Below are 19,449 nucleotides of genomic sequence, written 5' to 3' on the forward strand. Positions count from 1 at the left end.
AGTTTTGCTGCCTCGTTCTGAATCGCAGAACATGGTAATTCTTTAACCTTGAAATGTAGTCTATTTTGTGATGTAAATTGGAGGTTTTACAAGTTATTGTGTGTTCCCCTTTAATTGGCTTCTGGGAAAACTGGCCTCAACACCGTATTGGATAAGGCACTTAGAAAACAGATTCATGCGTGGACCACAGCAATGTCCCTTTACTGAGAGTCAGCAATCAACGGATGTGTCTGATCGTGAATGGTTTTCCCTGTTGTTTGTTGTATTACTCGGTGTTGCATTTTAAGCTGTGCATGAGGCAGGACCCGGAGGCTGCTGCTTCTGCTGGTGCTTCTGCTGGGATTGAGGAAGAGCTGAGCGCCATGTAAGGCAAAGACACTGCGTTCCACTTTATCAGGTGCCTGGAGTGTAAGAGCTGCAGATAATATTGAGTCACATTAATCCCAACATATTTCAAATATTATGAAAATTAAATAAATTAAATCAAATAACTTTCATTAAAAAAATCAATCACTCTTTACCTTGCTTTTTCAGTTGTTTTTAAGGAAAATTGATGCCGAGAATGTGTGAATACTACTTTTTGATGGTTCCAAGACCAATGTGACCTGTTCTATTGCCTGCTAATTGTACGTTGCAGGTTGAAAAATTATTTTTAGGAGGTCAAGGTGTATGAATGATAAGAACAGCATGAAATTTATTTTCACGGTCGACACACATTTTCGCAAGGGAAAAAAACTGAAATAACCACAGTTACGCAAACACCAGTCCACCAAAAAAAAATCATTTTATTAAAACAAGGTAACATTTTTTTTATCATCATACGGATGAACTGTGCTAAATATATTTCTAAAAAGAAAAAGCAGGACGTGAGTCGTGAGCCAAGATCATGACTCTTTTGCTCTTCTTCACATCAGTTTTCATCTGCGTGGAGGAGGAGGAGGAGGGCGGCTCCTGATGTGCTGACACTTGGGGATGTGCCTCTGTGCCGGCCTGGGGGCAAAGCGCCGGCCGCAGTGAGGGCAGGGCACGTAGTCGGGGTTTGGATTCGCGGGGGGCTGGGGCAGGTTCACAACCTTCCCTCCTTGCGTGATCACCTGCTGCAGCTTCCTGGCTTGTTTGTTACTCCGAATGAAATCCTCGTGCTTCTGCCTCCAGTTGTTCTTTCTCAGCTGGGAACAGGAAATGAAACCAATGAAACAGCTTCCAGAAAAAGTCCAGACTAGCACTGCGTACACAGTCTGGTTGCAAACCATTCACAAGGCAAGAAAATATCAATACAGTAATAACTTAGCTTTCTGGGGCTACCTTTCAGGTCATTGGGTAGAGAGTACAATTTAGTTATGTTTTTTTTCCCGTGAGTGCTATTTGCTTGATATCTCATGTAGATTTTTACAACAGAATTCAGAAGTCACTAAGACCCATTTATTCTGTCTGGCAAATGTGCCTTTGCGGCAGTTTTTCAGAAGAGTACTTCATAAAACACTTATTTATTGCTTACATTCATTTATAAGCTGAGTCTGACTCTAGGAGAAAACAACGGAAGCTTGGAAAGAGTTTAAGGATAGCCCTTACCACGTTTGGCGGTTTAACCTTCTTCTTATGGATGTATGTCTCCAGTTCTGTTCCCTTGGCCCTGTGCTTGAAAGAGTCAAAAACCTTCCTCTTTGAATTCTGAAGCTTTTTGCAGATCTTGCTGTGTTTCTCCAGCCTCTCTACAGCAAACTTCCTGTGACACAGTTCACAGGGCACCAGCTGAGGGTTTCCACTCTGGCTATTCTCATATGGAAATTGCTCAGTGGTAGGGCAGATCAGACTTGTAGGGGACAAATATCTGTTTTCCACTGACAGAGTTTGTTCATCCAGACATGCGGTGTTATTTCTGAAGTGGGCCTGCGCGGCCTGTGCCGCTGACACATCGCTTTCAGGGAGCCTTGCTTTCTTGAGATACTTTCTCCTTCCACAGGGGACGTCTTCTAGCCCACGGCTGCAAGGGCTCACTTGACGTCTCTCCTGATGGGAAAGCGCAGAGGGAAAGTGCGATTCTGCGCATCCGCCGTCTTCCATTGGAGAACCATAATCAAGGTTGTCTCCTTTGAAAAGAAGGGCTTTCCTTGGAGTGAAGGCTTTTTGCTTCTCCATTCTGCAGGTCAGAAGAGCCACGGCCTTAGAGCGGTGGTTGGCCCACGGTCCTCTGGGGCAAAGCTCGCTCTGCCTCGCCTGGAGTGTCTTCCTTCGGGTCAGGAGTCCTCTATTTTCCCTTCCGGCCACCTCTCTGGAGTCTTCCATCTCTCTCTGAACCATCCTCAGCTCCTCCTGAGCTCTGAAGAGCTTCGCCTGCATCATGGCCTGCCTCTGGCGAATCTCGTCCTTCATCATGGCCTCCTTCCGGCGCATCTCATCCTGCAGGCTGGCCTCCCTCCGGCGATGCTCCTCCTTCAGCGCGGCCTCTGCCTCGGCCACTTTTCGTAGCTCCTCTTGCAACTGAAAGTGCTCCTTCCCATTGGCATGAGAAGGGCATTGCCCTGGAGGGGTCGCCACCATAGGGAGGACAGTCCTGTCCTTAGGTTTGCGTACTCTTGAGTCCCTCCTGCCCGGCCTCTCGCAGGGCCTCTCATGACCATCCTGAGGCGGGGTGGGGGCAAACAAGGAATCACTCTGTGCGTCCGGGCGGTCCACAGCCCGAACCTCACCAGGGCCGGAGACTTTCCTGTTACCCATAGGCTTCAGGGGGTAAGACCGATCATACCCCACAATGTTCTTCTCGGGGCCTTGTTGGGCTTGGAAGCGATAGCTGTTCCCCGTCTTCTTCTCCGCAGCGTATTTGACTTATTGGAAACATTTTCTCATCTTCTGTAGAGCCGCCTCCTGCTGTCGATTGTATATGACGATCATTTTTTTCTCCTTTTCCTGCATCAGTTTCTCTTGGAAGGTGTCCTTCAGAAGCTGTATCTTGGGAGGCGGGCAGTACATGGAGATCAGATCCTGTCGCCTTAAGGGCGCGGGTCGATTCGAGTCTGTGTCCTTCGGGGAGGGGGACAGAGCACCAGGCTTAGGACTGGGCTCCATTGGCAAATGAGATATGAGCTTTGTTTCCCAGGTATCTGGAAAAGGCAAAAATGGCAAATAAATGATATCCTGCACAGTCTAGTATGGTCTAATAGAAAAGAATAAAAAAAACAATTCAGGAAATACACAACTTTTTAATATTAAACCTAATGGTGTTGAATGCTGCATGCTGACTCAGTAGGAGACAGATCCTAAACATAAACATTATAATAAACATTTGTTTCCCAAATAACATTCTCAATGTTCAGAATGCTTAAAGTCATGAGCTTTTTTAAAAATGTTTAACTGAAACCTGGAAATGTACTATTTCATTTCAAAGCTTGTATTATATCTATGATATAAATGTTTTTTATATAAAATTAACCCATTATGCAACAGGGGTTTGAGCAAAAGTCACTGTGAATAAGGGAATTTATCAATATTAATTAGCCGTTTCACTACATTATAGATAGCTGAAGGATTATGATACAGTATATCGATTTCGCTACAAATTGACAAGCATATTTGATGACACTTACCAAACAAGTTTTAAACAGCGGAGAAATAGTTCACCACGACGATAGCAATGCAATGTTTGACTGCATCTCCCTATGTGATATATCTGTATTTGGGTAAATACAGATCACGTAATTCAGGGAGCACTGTTACGTCAGGTCACCAACCATTATTACGACGCTCATATGTCATAGAGCTCATTAGGATGTTTGTATAATCTTTATCCAAATTTTCATATGGCCGCAGTTACGGCGTTTATTTTACAGTTAATGTAACAGGATGTCATTATATTTTTCTGTCTTTATGGTGGCAGACCACTTAACTAAATCTGAGTAGGCGGTTTCTACAAATGGGTCAGATAAAATCACATACACATTTTCAAAGTAACTGTACCCCTTTTAATTATGATCCCCATCGCTCACAGCTCCGAAGCTGAGACGAGGGCTACTTCAGATGTGATATCCAACATTTCTCTCTTAGCTTGTATACCGGTGGAAAGGAGAGGGCTCTTAAAACGTGTTGATAGTAAGATTGGGATGTATTTGCAGTCTAGATATAGTTTTTTAATGTTCGGAGCCGCCACAGATTCATTTTCTTACGACTGCTTTTCTGGATGACAATAACAATGCAAACGATGGTGTTAAGGCGAGGCTGTGCCTTAAGGCTCCTCTGCTTACAATATTCAGCGTGTAAATCGCAAACGAGCGCCTCTCTTACGATGAAAATGCGGCAAATAAGACCACGAGATTTAAACCTACGGCTTACAAATTTATGCGTAAACACTAAAACCGTATCTTTAGCAAAACTGGCGAGACAATGTGTTTTATCATTTAAAAAAGTACTGGAAAATAATTAAAGGTTATCACGATAAACAGAGGTTACTGATCTACTACTGTACGCTGTGACCAAAAATGAGAGTCCCCCGATCCTCGCAGCCTTCATGCTTTGGTCTGGGCCTGGCCGTTTTTTTTTTAGGATAATGGGGTCAAGTTAAGAAATTATGCAAGTTTCTAATCAAATCCAAGGGCGCCTCGATCTCCTAAACATCTTTAGAAGGCCGACGGACCACACTGCACGGTCCGGGTCCGGGCCCTGACCCGGTTCTGGATAATGCCAGCTTAAAGTGAAAAATTCAACTGTACATATTATGTTTCTTATTATTGTATATATGTATAATGTGGCGCGACCACTTCACGAAGCTAGAAAGAAAGTTATCCGCCATTTTTATTTTACCTGCAATTGAATTTGCCATTAAAATCACGATTAATACCGCAGCTGCTAAATAACTTACCTAAAAGCGTTCAGATACAAAAGCACTTGAGCTGTAATGTTTATATACTGTTGGCCCGATGACCTACTTCAAGAAGAATTGTTACATAGACCGCCAAGGACTGTCATCACACTTTACGTCATAAAGCGCTTTAAAACTTTAGACAAGTTCAACACCTCATATTTTGTACTGTTTATCATGGTAAAAGCAACTCAAAGCAATTCTAAAAATGATCGAAAGGTAAAAATACAAGCTTATACGAGCTGTCTTTTTAACATTTATAACATATATTTAAACAAAACATATATAATCTATTTTAATAAAATAGAAAAGTGTTCTTAGTCTTCACTTAAAAGCTGTTAGAAGCTGCCTTTCTGACAAGAGAGTTCTGTGAGCTCCACAGTCTCAGTGCATTAAAGTCAAAACCAGTTGCTTTTTATTTCCTCTTTTACGACAGAGCAAGGAGGGTGTCCACAGACCACTGTGCACCTGCAGACTGATATGGGGGCTAAAAAGTCTAGAAGTTAGTAAATAAGATTTTAACATATGTTCTAAAACACACCGGACACCTGTACAGTGATGCCAACACAGTGCTCTGAGCTCCTTCTTTGAGTTAAATCCTAGCATCTGCATTTTTTACAAGTTGTTGCTATGGCAGAGCATGACCAGAGCATAACAGAAACCACCCATTTTCTAACCGCTTCATCCAATTCAGGGTCAGGTGGTCAGGGGGTCGGGGGGTCACGGGGGAGCCAGAGCCTCAGAAAGTAATAAGCAGGAGATGCCTGGGACTGGATGGTAGTCCAATGCAGGGAAGACACAGACACTCACCAATTATCCCAGAAGCCAATTAACCTACCAGTAGTTCTTTGAAGTGTGGGAGGAAGCCGGAGCACCCAAAGCAAACTCATGCAAACATGGGGAGAACATACAAGCTCCATACAGATAGCACCCCAGGTCCAGAAGTGTACCCAGGGCCTCAGCACTGTGAGCTAGCAATGCTAAACGCTGGGCTACTGTGCATGCTAATTTCTAGGCATCAGTTGATCAATCAGGTAGTGTTTCTCAGATAAAAGGACACCAGTAATTTAGTATGAGATTCAAATTGACCTCAGAACAAAATATAACTTATGTTATATAACTTATATAGAACTTACTACAGCATAACTGTCTTATTTGGCTCTTGTTGAAAATATTAACAGCATGCCTATTAAACATACAGTATCTAGCAATCAGCAATCAAAATAAAAACATTTCCAAACATGGAAACTGCCCAGTTAATGAAGCATTTCAAAGACATTAATCTATTCAATAATTACAGTTTCAAGTAGATAACAGATTTATATTCAGATTACGAAAGTATCATAACAACGGCTGCTTGTGTAAGGAATCCATGAATACCACTGTACATGAGAATTTCACACCTATTTGTAATCAATACACAAAATCCTATTGAATTTCAGGTACTTGTTCATTCAGCATTGCTTGACTCCGCGGACTCCTTGTTGTTTCAATATTCTAGCAATAGGACTAATCGCCAATACAGTGCCGTTGTAATCTATTCCTTCTGCCAGCAGAGGACGGTATTCGCACAGCCAGTTCAGGATAAGATACGGTCCTCGCAGTTCACAGTACAACTGGCCACAGCCGTACTCGGAATATGCTCTCGATAACCTCGTTTAGTTTAAGAACGGCCGTATTTCATATCAACCCACAGATGCATTGCATAAACACTAGAATTCTGGTTGTACTTAAATTGACCTTATACGTTTTGGATTATGTTTAACCTTCTTCAATTTCTTTAACCATATTTTGAGATGATTACGTTTACAGAAGCAAATATTATTCAGTGCTTTTTCTTCACTCCTTTAATCAAACCCACATTTCTTTAAGGAGGGCCATTGTGAAACTCCCCAAAGTGAGCTGAATTAATCTTTTATTCTTCACACCTGCGAAGTCATTCCTTCATTGTGTAATATGAAGGCCTTTCATTATTCACGTATACTACAACATCTGAAAATAATCGGTCTTGAAATAGTTGAATGAAAGAAAATCCTGAATAACTCCTCCAAATGCGTGTTACACTTTCATCAGGTACACACACGTTGAATGTGATGAACTATAAAAAGTTATTTTAACCATACCCAATGGAGCTCGGGAGTGCGATTGCATACACAATCATGTTTTCAGTGTTTGGACATCAGCCGTACATCAGAACAATCATTTCACTAACACAGCTCCATGTTGAGTGACTTCCCTCCAAAAACACAAAGTCACTTTCCCTTAGCAATTATTGCATGGACTTAGATTATCTGCCTTCTGCATCAAGCCCTGTATGATATACTGTACAAAGCCAAGCTTTGGGATAGTGCTTTGTTTGGATCCTTGTCTTGATCCTTTTGGATCCCAGGCTGCTCATTTGCAAATGAGTTTTGACATTAATTAAAGTGACTATAGCAATGAGGTGGCACTGTGGTTCACAGAGCTGGGGTCCTGGGTTCAATTCCTGGGGTGCAGTCTGGATGGAATTGTATGTTCTTCCTTCATTTGTGTGGATTTCTTCCAGGTGCTCCAGTTTCTTCCCACAGTCCAAAGACATACAGTACTAGTAGGTTAAGGTGGAACTACAGTCCCAATTTTGCAGACACACAAGTATTTAATTTCAGTCACAAAATAAAATCATTGACATTATAGAAAAACTTTACAAACTCAAAATTGAGCACAAAATCATGAATTTTGTGAAAGGACTGTAAGTTACGCCATGTTGTAACAAATTCGCATTCAAGTTCCACACAAATTGCGATGTGATGCAGCCCTTCCTGCTCACTAATCACTGTAATGACTAATGCAATGTGATGTAGGAGAGAAAGGGTATAGGTTATGCAGCGAACATTTCACTGCAAAAAACGTTCCATTCCAAGGTTCTTTATGCAGAGTTAACAATGTAGTATTATTTATTGGCAAAAACGTAAAAAAGTTGAGAGCAATATTTCCATTGGATTAAACGAGATGTATTCACAAGCCTGCTCCTTTACAATGTCACAGGGCCACAACAGATTATAGGAAGTTTTGCTGCCTCGTTCTGAATCGCAGAACATGGTAATTCTTTAACCTTGAAATGTAGTCTATTTTGTGATGTAATGATGCAATGTCCCTTTACTGAGAGCCAGCAATCAACGGATGTGTCTGATCATGAATGGTTTTCCCTGTTGTTTGTTGTATTACTTGGTGTTGCATTTTAAGCTGTGCATGAGGCAGGACCCGGAGGCTGCTGCTTCTGCTGGTGCTTCTGCTGGGATTGAGGAAGAGCTGAGCGCCATGTAAGGCAAAGACACTGCGTTCCACTTTATCAGGTGCCTGGAGTGTAAGAGCTGCAGATAATATTGAGTCACATTAATCCCAACATATTTCAAATATTATGAAAATTAAATAAATTAAATCAAATAACTTTCATTAAAAAAATCAATCACTCTTTACCTTGCTTTTTCAGTTGTTTTTAAGGAAAATTGATGCCGAGAATGTGTGAATACTACTTTTTGATGGTTCCAAGACCAATGTGACCTGTTCTATTGCCTGCCAATTGTACGTTCCAGGTTGAAAAATTATTTTTAGGAGGTCAAGGTGTATGAATGATAAGAGAAAAACTGAAATAACCACAGCTACGCAAACACCAGTCCACCAAAAAAAAAATCATTTATTTAAAATAAGGTAACATTTTTTTTTCATCATCATACGGATGAACTGTGCTAAATGTGTTTCTAAAAAGAAAAAGCAGGACGTGAGTCGTGAGCCAAGATCATGACTCTTTTGCTCTTCTTCACATCAGTTTTCATCTGCGAGGAGGAGGAGGAGGGCGGCTCCTGATGTGCTGACACTTGGGGATGTGCCTCTGTGCCGGCCTGGGGGCAAAGCGCCGGCCGCAGTGAGGGCAGGGCACGTAGTCGGGGTTTGGATTCGCGGGGGGCTGGGGCAGGTTTACAACTTTCCCTCCTTGCGTGATCACCTGCTGCACCTCCCTGGCCTGTTTGATGCTCCGAATGAAATCCTCGTGCTTCTGCCTCCAGTTGTTCTTTCTCAGCTGGGAACAGGAAATGAAACCAATAAAACAGCTTCCAGAAAAAGTCCAGACTAGCACTGCGTACACAGTCTGGTCGCAAACCATTCACAAGGCAAGAAAATATCAATACAGTAATAACGTAGCTTTCTGGGGCTACCTTTCAGGTCATTGGGTAGAGAGTACAATTTACGTAGTTATGGTTTTGTTTCCTGTGAGTGCTATTTGCTTGATATGTAGATTTTTACAACAGAATTCAGAAGTCACTAAGACACATTTATTCTGTCTGGCAAATGTGCCTTTGCGGCAGTGTTTCAGAAGAGTACTTCATAAAACACTTATTTATTGTTTACATTGATTTATAAGCTGAGTCTGACTCTAGGAGAAAAAAAGGGAAGCTTGGAAAGAGTTTAAGGATAGCCCTTACCACGATTGGCGGTTTAACCTTCTTCTTATGGATGTATGTCTCCAGTTCTGTTCCCTTGGCCCTGTGCTTGAAAGAGTCAAAAACCTTCCTCTTTGAATTCTGAAGCTTCTTGCAGATCTTGCTGTGTTTCTCCAGCCTCTCTACAGCAAACTTCCCGTGACACAGTTCACAGGGCACCAGCTGAGGGTTTCCACTCTGGCTATTCTCATATGGAAATTGCTCAGCGGTAGGGCACATCAGACTTGTAGGGGACAAATATCTGTTTTCCACTGACAGAGTTTGTTCATCCAGACATGTGGTGTTATTTCTGAAGTGGCCCTGCGCGGCCTGTGCCGCTGACACGTCGCTTTCAGGGAGCCTTGCTTTCTTGAGATACTTTCTCCTTCCACAGGGGACGTCTTCTAGCCCACGGCTGCAAGGGCTCACTTGACGTCTCTCCTGATGGGAAAGCGCAGAGGGAAAGTGCGATTCTGCGCATCCGCCATCTTCCATTGGAGAACCATAATCAAGGTTGTCTCCTCTGATAGGAAGGGCTTTCCTTGGAGTGAAGGCTTTTTGCTTCTCCATTCTGCAGGTCAGAAGAGGCACGGCCTTAGAGCGGTGGTTGGCCCATGGTCCTCTGGGGCAAAGCTTGCTCTGCCTCGCCTCTATTTTCCCTTCCGGCCACCTCTCTGGAGTCTTCCATCTCTCTCGGAACCATCCTCAGCTCCTCCTGAGCTCTGAAGAGCTTCGCCTGCATCATGGCCTCCTTCTGGCGAATCTCGTCCTTCATCATGGCCTCCTTCCGGCGCATCTCATCCTGCAGGCTGGCCTCCCTCCGGCGATGCTCCTCCTTCAGCGCGGCCTCTGCCTCGGCCACTTTTCGTAGCTCCTCTTGCAACTGAAAGTGCTCCTTCCCATTGGCATGAGAAGGGCATTGCCCTGGAGGGGTCGCCACCATGGGGAGGACAGTCCTGTCCTTAGGTTTGCGTACTCTTGAGCCCCTCCTGCCCGGCCTCTCGCAGGGCCTCTCATGACCATCCTGAGGCGGGGTGGGGGCAAACAAGGAATCACTCTGTGCGTCCGGGCGGTCCACAGCCCGAACCTCACCAGGGCCGGAGACTTTCCTGTTACCCATAGGCTTCAGGGGGTAAGACCGATCATACCCCACAATGTTCTTCTCGGGGCCCTGTTGGGCTTGGAAGCGATAGCTGTTCCCCATCTTCTTCTCCGCAGCGTATTTGACATATTGGAAACATTTTCTCATCTTCTGTAGAGCTGCCTCCTGCCGCCGATTGTACATGGCGATCATTTTTTTCTCCTTTTCCTGCATCAGTTTCTCTTGGAAGGTGTCCTTCAGAAGCTGTATCTTGGGAGGCGGGCAGTACGTGGAGATCAGATCCTGTTGCCTTAAGGGCGCGGGTCGATTCGAGTCTGTGTCCTTCGGGGAGGGGGACAGAGCACCAGGCTTAGGACTGGGCTCCATTGGCAAATGAGATATGAGCTTTGTTTCCCAGGTATCTGGAAAAGGCAAAAATGGCAAATAAATGATATCCTGCACAGTCTAGTATGGTCTAATAGAAAAGAATAAAAAAAAAACAATTCAGGAAATAAACAACTTTTTAATATTAAACCTAATGGTGTTGAATGCTGCATGCTGACTCAGTAGGAGACAGATCCTAAACATAAACATTATAATAAACATTTGTTTCCCAAATAACATTCTCAATGTTCAGAATGCTTAAAGTCATGAGCTTTTTTAAAAATGTTTAACTGAAACCTGGAAATGTGCTATTTCATTTCAAAGCTTGTATTATATCTATGATATAAATGTTTTTTTATATAAAATTAACCCATTATGCAACAGGGGTTTGAGCAAAAGTCACTGTGAATAAGGGAATTTATCAATATTAATTAGCCGTTTCACTACATTATAGATAGCTGAAGGATTATGATACAGTATATCGATTTCGCTACAAATTGACAAGCATATTTGATGACACTTACCAAACAAGTTTTAAACAGCGGAGAAATAGTTCACCACGACGATAGCAATGCAATGTTTGACTGCATCTCCCTATGTGATATATCTGTATTTGGGTATATACAGATCACGTAATTCAGGGAGCACTGTTACGTCAGGTCACCAACCATTATTACGACGCTCATATGTCATAGAGCTCCTTAGGATGTTTGTATAATCTTTATCCAAATTTTCATATGGCCGCAGTTACGGCGTTTATTTTACAGTTAATGTAACAGGGTGTCATTATATTTTTCTGTCTTTATGGTGGCAGACCACTTAAATAAATCTGAGTAGGCGGTTTCTACAAGTGGGTCAGATAAAATATTAAATATACAGTAAAAGCTCACACCTATTCATACCCTTTATGTACTGTATATCTACAATTACGTATACTACGTATACAGTTATCGTATACTATAATACGATAACTACCATTACAAAATGTCTCCCTTTTGATTTGAAGTGGTTCTTTTAAATAAGTAAATTGCAATCACTTAGCCTACATCTGAGCTCCTAATTCATCGCGACGACGGACTGAGACTCCAGTCGGATTTGTGAGAAGGGGTGTGCCTGTTTTAAAACCGATTCATACGTCTTAAACACATGGACATAGATAGCAGTCTGTGTTATATAATTTATCTTTTTATTTTATTTAAATTTAAGTATCACATACACATTTTCAAAGTAACTGTACCCCTTTTAATTATGATCCCCATCGCTCACAGCTCCGAAGGTGAGACGAGGGCTACTTCAGATGGGATTTCCAATATTTCTCTCTTAGCTTGTATACCGGTGGAAAGGAGAGGGGTCTTAAAACGTGTTGATAGTAAGATTGGGATGTATTTGCAGTCTAGATATAGTTTTTTTAATGTTCGGAGCCGCCACAGATTCATTTTCTTACGACTGCTTTTCTGGATGACAATGACAATGCAAACGATGGTGTTAAGGCGAGGCTGTGCCTTAAGGCTCCTCTGCTTACAATGTTCAGCGCGTAAATCGCAAACGAGCGCCTTCCCTTACGATGAAAATGCAGAAAATAAGACCACGAGATTTAAACCTACGGCTTACAAATTTATGCGTAAACACTAAAACCGTATCTTTAGCAAAACTGGCGAGACAATGTGTTTTATCATTTAAAAAGGTACTGGAAAATAATTAAAGGTTATCACGATAAACAGAGGTTACTGATCTACTACTGTACGCTGTGACCAAAAATGAGAGTCCCCCGATCCTCGCAGCCTTCATGCTTTGGTCTTGGCCTGGCCGTTTTTTTTAAGATAATGGGGTCAAGTTAAGAAATTATGCAAGTTTCTAATCAAATCCAAGGGCGCCTCGATCTCCTAAACATCTTTAGAAGGCCGGCGGACCACACTGCACGGTCCGGGTCCGGGCCCTGACCCGGTTCTGGATAATGCCAGCTTAAAGTGAAAAATTCTACTGTACATATTATGTTTCTTATTATGGTATATATGTATAATATAGCGCGACCGCTTCACGAAGCTAGAAAGAAAGTTATCCGCCATTTTTATTTTACCTGCAATTGAATTTGCCATTAAAATCATTATTAATACCGCAGCTGCTAAATAACTTACCTAAAAGCGTTCAGATACAAAAGCACTTGAGCTGTAATGTTTGTATACTGTTGGCCCGATGACCTACTTCAAGAAGAATTGTTACATAGACCGCCAAGGACTGTCATCACACTTTACGTCATAAAGCGCTTTAAAACTTTAGACAAGTTCAACACCTCATATTTTGTACTGTTTATCATGGTAAAAGCAACTCAAAGCAATTCTAAAAATGATCGAAAGGTAAAAATACAAGCATATACGAGCTGTCGTTTTAACATTTATAACATATATTTAAACAAAACATATATAATCTATTTTAATAAAATAGAAAAGTGTTCTTAGTCTTCACTTAAAAGCTGTTAGAAGCTGCCTTTCTGACAAGAGAGTTCTGTGAGTTCCACAGTCTCAGTGCATTAAAGTCAAAACCAGTTGCTTTTTATTTCCTCTTTTACGACAGAGCAAGGAGGGTGTCCACAGACCACTGTGCACCTGCAGACTGATATGGGGGGTAAAAAGTCTAGAAGTTAGTAAATAAGATTTTAGCACATGTTCTAAAACACACCGGACACCTGTACAGTGATGCCAACACAGTGATCTGAGCTCCTTCTTTGAGTTAAATCCTAGCATCTGCATTTTTTACAAGTTGTTGCTATGGCAGAGCATGACCAGAGCATAACAGAAACCACCCATTTTCTAACCGCTTCATCCAATTCAGGGTCAGGGGGTCAGGGGGTCGCGGGGCACGGGGGAGCCAGAGCCTCAGAAAGTAATAAGCAGGAGATACCTGGGACTGGATGGTAGTCCAATGCAGGGAAGACACAGACACTCACCAATTATCCCAGAAGCCAATTAACCTACCAGTAGTTCTTTGAAGTGTGGGAGGAAGCCGGAGCACCCAAAGCAAACTCATGCAAACATGGGGAGAACATACAAGCTCCATACAGATAGCACCCCAGGTCCAGAAGTGTACCCAGGGCCTCAGCACTGTGAGCTAGCAATGCTAAACGCTGGGCTACTGTGCATGCTAATTTCTAGGCATCAGGTGATCAATCAGGTAGTGTTTCTCAGATAAAAGGACACCAGTTATTTAGTATGAGATTCAAATTGACCTCAGAACAAAATATAACTTATGTTATATAACTTATATAGAACTTACTACAGCATAACTGTCTTATTTGGCTCTTGTAGAAAATATTAACAGCATGCCTATTAAACATACAGTATCTAGCAATCAGCAATCAAAATAAAAACATTTCCAAACATGGAAACTGCCCAGTTAATGAAGCATTTCAAAGACATTAATCTATTCAATAATTACAGTTTTAAGTAGATAACAGATTTATATTCAGATTACGAAAGCATCATAACAACTGCTGCTTGTGTAAGGAATCCATGAATACCACTGTACATGAGAATTCCACACCTATTTGTAATCAATACACAAAATCCTATTGAATTTCAGGTACTTGTTTATTCAGCATTGCTTGACTCCGCGGACTCCTTGTTGTTTCAATATTCTAGCAATAGGACTAATCGCCAATACAGTGCCGTTGTAATCTATTCCTTCTGCCAGCAGAGGACGGTATTCGCACAGCCAGTTCAGGATAAGATACGGTCCTCGCAGTTCACAGTACAACTGGCCAAAGCCGTATTCGGAATATGCTCTCGACAACCTCGTTTAGTTTAAGTACGGCCATATTTCATATCAACCCACAGATGCATTGCATAAACACTAGAATTCTGGTTGTACTTAAATTGACCTTATACGTTTTGGATTATGTTTAACCTTCTTCAATTTCTTCAACCATATTTTGAGATGATTACGTTTACAGAAGCAAATATTATTCAGTGCTTTTTCTTCACTCCTTTAATCAAACCCACATTTCTATAAGGAGGGCCATTGTGAAACTCCCCAAAGTGAGCTGAATTAATCTTTTATTCTTCACACCTGCGAAGTCATTCCTACATTGTGTAATATGAAGGCCTTTCATTATTCACGTATACTACAACATCTGAAAATAATGGGTCTTGAAATAGTTGAATGAAAGAAAATCCTGAATAACTCCTCCAAATGCGTGTTACACTTTCATCAAGTACACACACTTTGAATGTGATGAACTATAAAAAGTTATTTTAACCATACCCAATGGAGCTCAGGAGTGCGATTGCATACACAATCATGTTTTCAGTGTTTGGACATCAGCCGTACATCAGAACAATAATTTCACTAACACAGCTCCGTGTTGAGTGACTTCCCTCCAAGAACACAAAGTCACTTTCCCTTAGCAATTATTGCATGGACTTTGATTATCTGCCTTCTGCATCAAGCCCTGTATTATATACGGTACAAAGCCAAGCTTTGGGATAGTGCTTTGTTTGGATCCTTGTCTTGATCCTTTTGGATCCCAGGCTGCTCATTTGCAAATGAGTTTTGACATTAATTATAGTGACTATAGCAATGAGGTGGCACTGTGGTTCACAGATCTGGGGTCCTGGGTTCAATTCCTGGGGTGCAGTCTGGATGGAATTGTATGTTCTCCCTTCATTTGTGTGGATTTCTTCCAGGTGCTCCAGTTTCTTCCCACAGTCCAAAGACATACAGTACTAGTAGGTTAAGGTGGAACTACAGTCCCAATTTTGCAGACACAAAATTATTTAATTTCAGTCACAAAATAAAATCATTGACATTATAGAAAAACTTTACAAACTCAAAATTGAGCACAAAATCATGAATTTTGTGAAAGGACTGTAAGTTACGCCATGTTGTAACAAATTCGCATTCAAGTTCCACACAAATTGCGATGTGATGCAGCCCTTCCTGCTCACTAATCACTGTAATGACTAATGCAATGTGATGTAGGAGAGAAAGGGTATAGGTTATGCAGCAAACATTTCACTGCAAAAAACGTTCCATTCCAAGGTTCTTTATGCAGAGTTAACAATGTAGTATTATTTATTGGCAAAAACGTAAAAAAGTTGAGAGTTATATTTCCATTGGATTAAACGAGATGTATTCACAAGCCTGCTCCTTTACAATGTCATAGGGCCACAACAGATTATAGGAAGTTTTGCTGCCTCGTTCTGAATCGCAGAACATGGTAATTCTTTAACTTTGAAATGTAGTCTATTTTGTGATGTAATGATGCAATGTCCCTTTACTGAGAGCCAGCAATCAACGGATGTGTCTGATCGTGAATGGTTTTCCCTGTTGTTTGTTGTATTACTTGGTGTTGCATTTTAAGCTGTGCATGAGGCAGGACCCGGAGGCTGCTGCTTCTGCTGGTGCTTCTGCTGGGATTGAGGAAGAGCTGAGCGCCATGTAAGGCAAAGACACTGCGTTCCACTTTATCAGGTGCCTGGAGTGTAAGAGCTGCAGATAATATTGAGTCACATTAATCCCAACATATTTCAAATATTATGAAAATTAAATAAATCAAATCAAATAACTTTCATTAAAAAAATCAATCACTCTTTACCTTGCTTTTTCAGTTGTTTTTAAGGAAAATTGATGCCGAGAATGTGTGAATACTGCTTTTTGATGGTTCCAAGACCAATGTGACCTGTTCTATTGCCTGCTAATTGTACGTTCCAGGTTGAAAAATTATTTTTAGGAGGTCAAGGTGTATGAATGATAAGAGAAAAACTGAAATAACCACAGCTACGCAAACACCAGTCCACCAAAAAAAAATCATTTAATTAAAATAAGGTAACATTTTTTTTTCATCATCATACGGATGAACTGTGCTAAATGTGTTTCTAAAAAGAAAAAGCAGGACGTGAGTCGTGAGCCAAGATCATGACTCTTTTGCTCTTCTTCACATCAGTTTTCATCTGCGAGGAGGAGGAGGAGGGCGGCTCCTGATGTGCTGACACTTGGGGAAGTGCCTCTGTGCCGGCCTGGGGGCAAAGCGCCGGCCGCAGTGAGGGCAGGGCACGTAGTCGGGGTTTGGATTCGCGGGGGGCTGGGGCAGGTTCACAACTTTCCCTCCTTGCGTGATCACCTGCTGCACCTCCCTGGCCTGTTTGATGCTCCGAATGAAATCCTCGTGCTTCTGCCTCCAGTTGTTCTTTCTCAGCTGGGAACAGGAAATGAAACCAATAAAACAGCTTCCAGAAAAAGTCCAGACTAGCACTGCGTACACAGTCTGGTCGCAAACCATTCACAAGGCAAGAAAATATCAATACAGTAATAACGTAGCTTTCTGGGGCTACCTTTCAGGTCATTGGGTAGAGAGTACAATTTACGTAGTTATGGTTTTGTTTCCTGTGAGTGCTATTTGCTTGATATGTAGATTTTTACAACAGAATTCAGAAGTCACTAAGACACATTTATTCTGTCTGGCAAATGTGCCTTTGCGGCAGTTTTTCAGAAGAGTACTTCATAAAACACTTATTTATTGTTTACATTGATTTATAAGCTGAGTCTGACTCTAGGAGAAAAAAAGGGAAGCTTGGAAAGAGTTTAAGGATAGCCCTTACCACGATTGGCGGTTTAACCTTCTTCTTATGGATGTATGTCTCCAGTTCTGTTCCCTTGGCCCTGTGCTTGAAAGAGTCAAAAACCTTCCTCTTTGAATTCTGAAGCTTCTTGCAGATCTTGCTGTGTTTCTCCAGCCTCTCTACAGCAAACTTCCCGTGACACAGTTCACAGGGCACCAGCTGAGGGTTTCCACTCTGGCTATTCTCATATGGAAATTGCTCAGCGGTAGGGCACATCAGACTTGTAGGGGACAAATATCTGTTTTCCACTGACAGAGTTTGTTCATCCAGACATGTGGTGTTATTTCTGAAGTGGCCCTGCGCGGCCTGTGCCGCTGACACGTCGCTTTCAGGGAGCCTTGCTTTCTTGAGATACTTTCTCCTTCCACAGGGGACGTCTTCTAGCCCACGGCTGCAAGGGCTCACTTGACGTCTCTCCTGATGGGAAAGCGCAGAGGGAAAGTGCGATTCTGCGCATCCGCCATCTTCCATTGGAGAACCATAATCAAGGTTGTCTCCTCTGATAGGAAGGGCTTTCCTTGGAGTGAAGGCTTTTTGCTTCTCCATTCTGCAGGTCAGAAGAGGCACGGCCTTAGAGCGGTGGTTGGCCCATGGTCCTCTGGGGCAAAGCTCGCTCTGCCTCGCCTCTATTTTCCCTTCCGGCCACCTCTCTGGAGTCTTCCATCTCTCTCGGAACCATCCTCAGCTCCTCCTGAGCTCTGAAGAGCTTCGCCTGCATCATGGCCTCCTTCTGGCGAATCTCGTCCTTCATCATGGCCTCCTTCCGGCGCATCTCATCCTGCAGGCTGGCCTCCCTCCGGCGATGCTCCTCCTTCAGCGCGGCCTCTGCCTCGGCCACTTTTCGTAGCTCCTCTTGCAACTGAAAGTGCTCCTTCCCATTGGCATGAGAAGGGCATTGCCCTGGAGGGGTCGCCACCATGGGGAGGACAGTCCTGTCCTTAGGTTTGCGTACTCTTGAGCCCCTCCTGCCCGGCCTCTCGCAGGGCCTCTCATGACCATCCTGAGGCGGGGTGGGGGCAAACAAGGAATCACTCTGTGCGTCCGGGCGGTCCACAGCCCGAACCTCACCAGGGCCGGAGACTTTCCTGTTACCCATAGGCTTCAGGGGGTAAGACCGATCATACCCCACAATGTTCTTCTCGGGGCCCTGTTGGGCTTGGAAGCGATAGCTGTTCCCCATCTTCTTCTCCGCAGCGTATTTGACATATTGGAAACATTTTCTCATCTTCTGTAGAGCTGCCTCCTGCCGCCGATTGTACATGGCGATCATTTTTTTCTCCTTTTCCTGCATCAGTTTCTCTTGGAAGGTGTCCTTCAGAAGCTGTATCTTGGGAGGCGGGCAGTACGTGGAGATCAGATCCTGTTGCCTTAAGGGCGCGGGTCGATTCGAGTCTGTGTCCTTCGGGGAGGGGGACAGAGCACCAGGCTTAGGACTGGGCTCCATTGGCAAATGAGATATGAGCTTTGTTTCCCAGGTATCTGGAAAAGGCAAAAATGGCAAATAAATGATATCCTGCACAGTCTAGTATGGTCTAATAGAAAAGAATAAAAAAAAACAATTCAGGAAATACACAACTTTTGAATATTAAACCTAATGGTGTTGAATGCTGCATGCTGACTCAGTAGGAGACAGATCCTAAACATAAACATTATAATAAACATTTGTTTCCCAAATAACATTCTCAATGTTCAGAATGCTTAAAGTCATGAGCTTTTTTAAAAATGTTTAACTGAAACCTGGAAATGTGCTATTTCATTTCAAAGCTTGTATTATATCTATGATATAAATGTTTTTTTATATAAAATTAACCCATTATGCAACAGGGGTTTGAGCAAAAGTCACTGTGAATAAGGGAATTTATCAATATTAATTAGCCGTTTCACTACATTATAGATAGCTGAAGGATTATGATACAGTATATCGATTTCGCTACAAATTGACAAGCATATTTGATGACACTTACCAAACAAGTTTTAAACAGCGGAGAAATAGTTCACCACGACGATAGCAATGCAATGTTTGACTGCATCTCCCTATGTGATATATCTGTATTTGGGTAT

The 19,449-nt window shown here is 42.5% G+C and overlaps 2 protein-coding genes across 3 annotated transcripts; both read right to left on the reverse strand.

Annotated features, from left to right (window-relative positions):
- Nucleotides 1-852: 852 nt before the first annotated feature.
- Nucleotides 853-10,849, reverse strand: LOC138236032 (uncharacterized). Of its 2 annotated transcripts, none has more exons than XM_069186774.1 (2): nucleotides 9,313-10,849; nucleotides 853-1,169 (listed from the first exon to the last, which is right to left on the reverse strand). In XM_069186774.1, exon 1 carries the CDS (start codon nucleotides 10,775-10,777, stop codon nucleotides 9,905-9,907), a length of 873 nt encoding a protein of 290 aa, XP_069042875.1. In that variant the 5' UTR covers nucleotides 10,778-10,849; the 3' UTR covers nucleotides 853-1,169; nucleotides 9,313-9,904. The 2 variants fall into 2 exon arrangements, with proteins under 2 accessions (XP_069042875.1, XP_069042874.1); XM_069186773.1 differs by lacking the exon at nucleotides 853-1,169 and adding an exon at nucleotides 8,551-8,909.
- A 5,714-nt stretch (nucleotides 10,850-16,563) lies between these two features.
- LOC138236033 (uncharacterized) lies at nucleotides 16,564-18,904 on the reverse strand. Its single transcript, XM_069186775.1, has 2 exons — nucleotides 17,368-18,904; nucleotides 16,564-16,964 (listed from the first exon to the last, which is right to left on the reverse strand). Exon 1 carries the CDS (start codon nucleotides 18,830-18,832, stop codon nucleotides 17,960-17,962), a length of 873 nt encoding a protein of 290 aa, XP_069042876.1. The 5' UTR covers nucleotides 18,833-18,904; the 3' UTR covers nucleotides 16,564-16,964; nucleotides 17,368-17,959.
- Nucleotides 18,905-19,449: the final 545 nt, after the last annotated feature.

Source organism: Lepisosteus oculatus, unplaced genomic scaffold (assembly GCF_040954835.1).
Source record: "Lepisosteus oculatus isolate fLepOcu1 unplaced genomic scaffold, fLepOcu1.hap2 HAP2_SCAFFOLD_86, whole genome shotgun sequence".
In the NCBI taxonomy this organism is placed as follows: domain Eukaryota; kingdom Metazoa; phylum Chordata; class Actinopteri; order Semionotiformes; family Lepisosteidae; genus Lepisosteus; species Lepisosteus oculatus.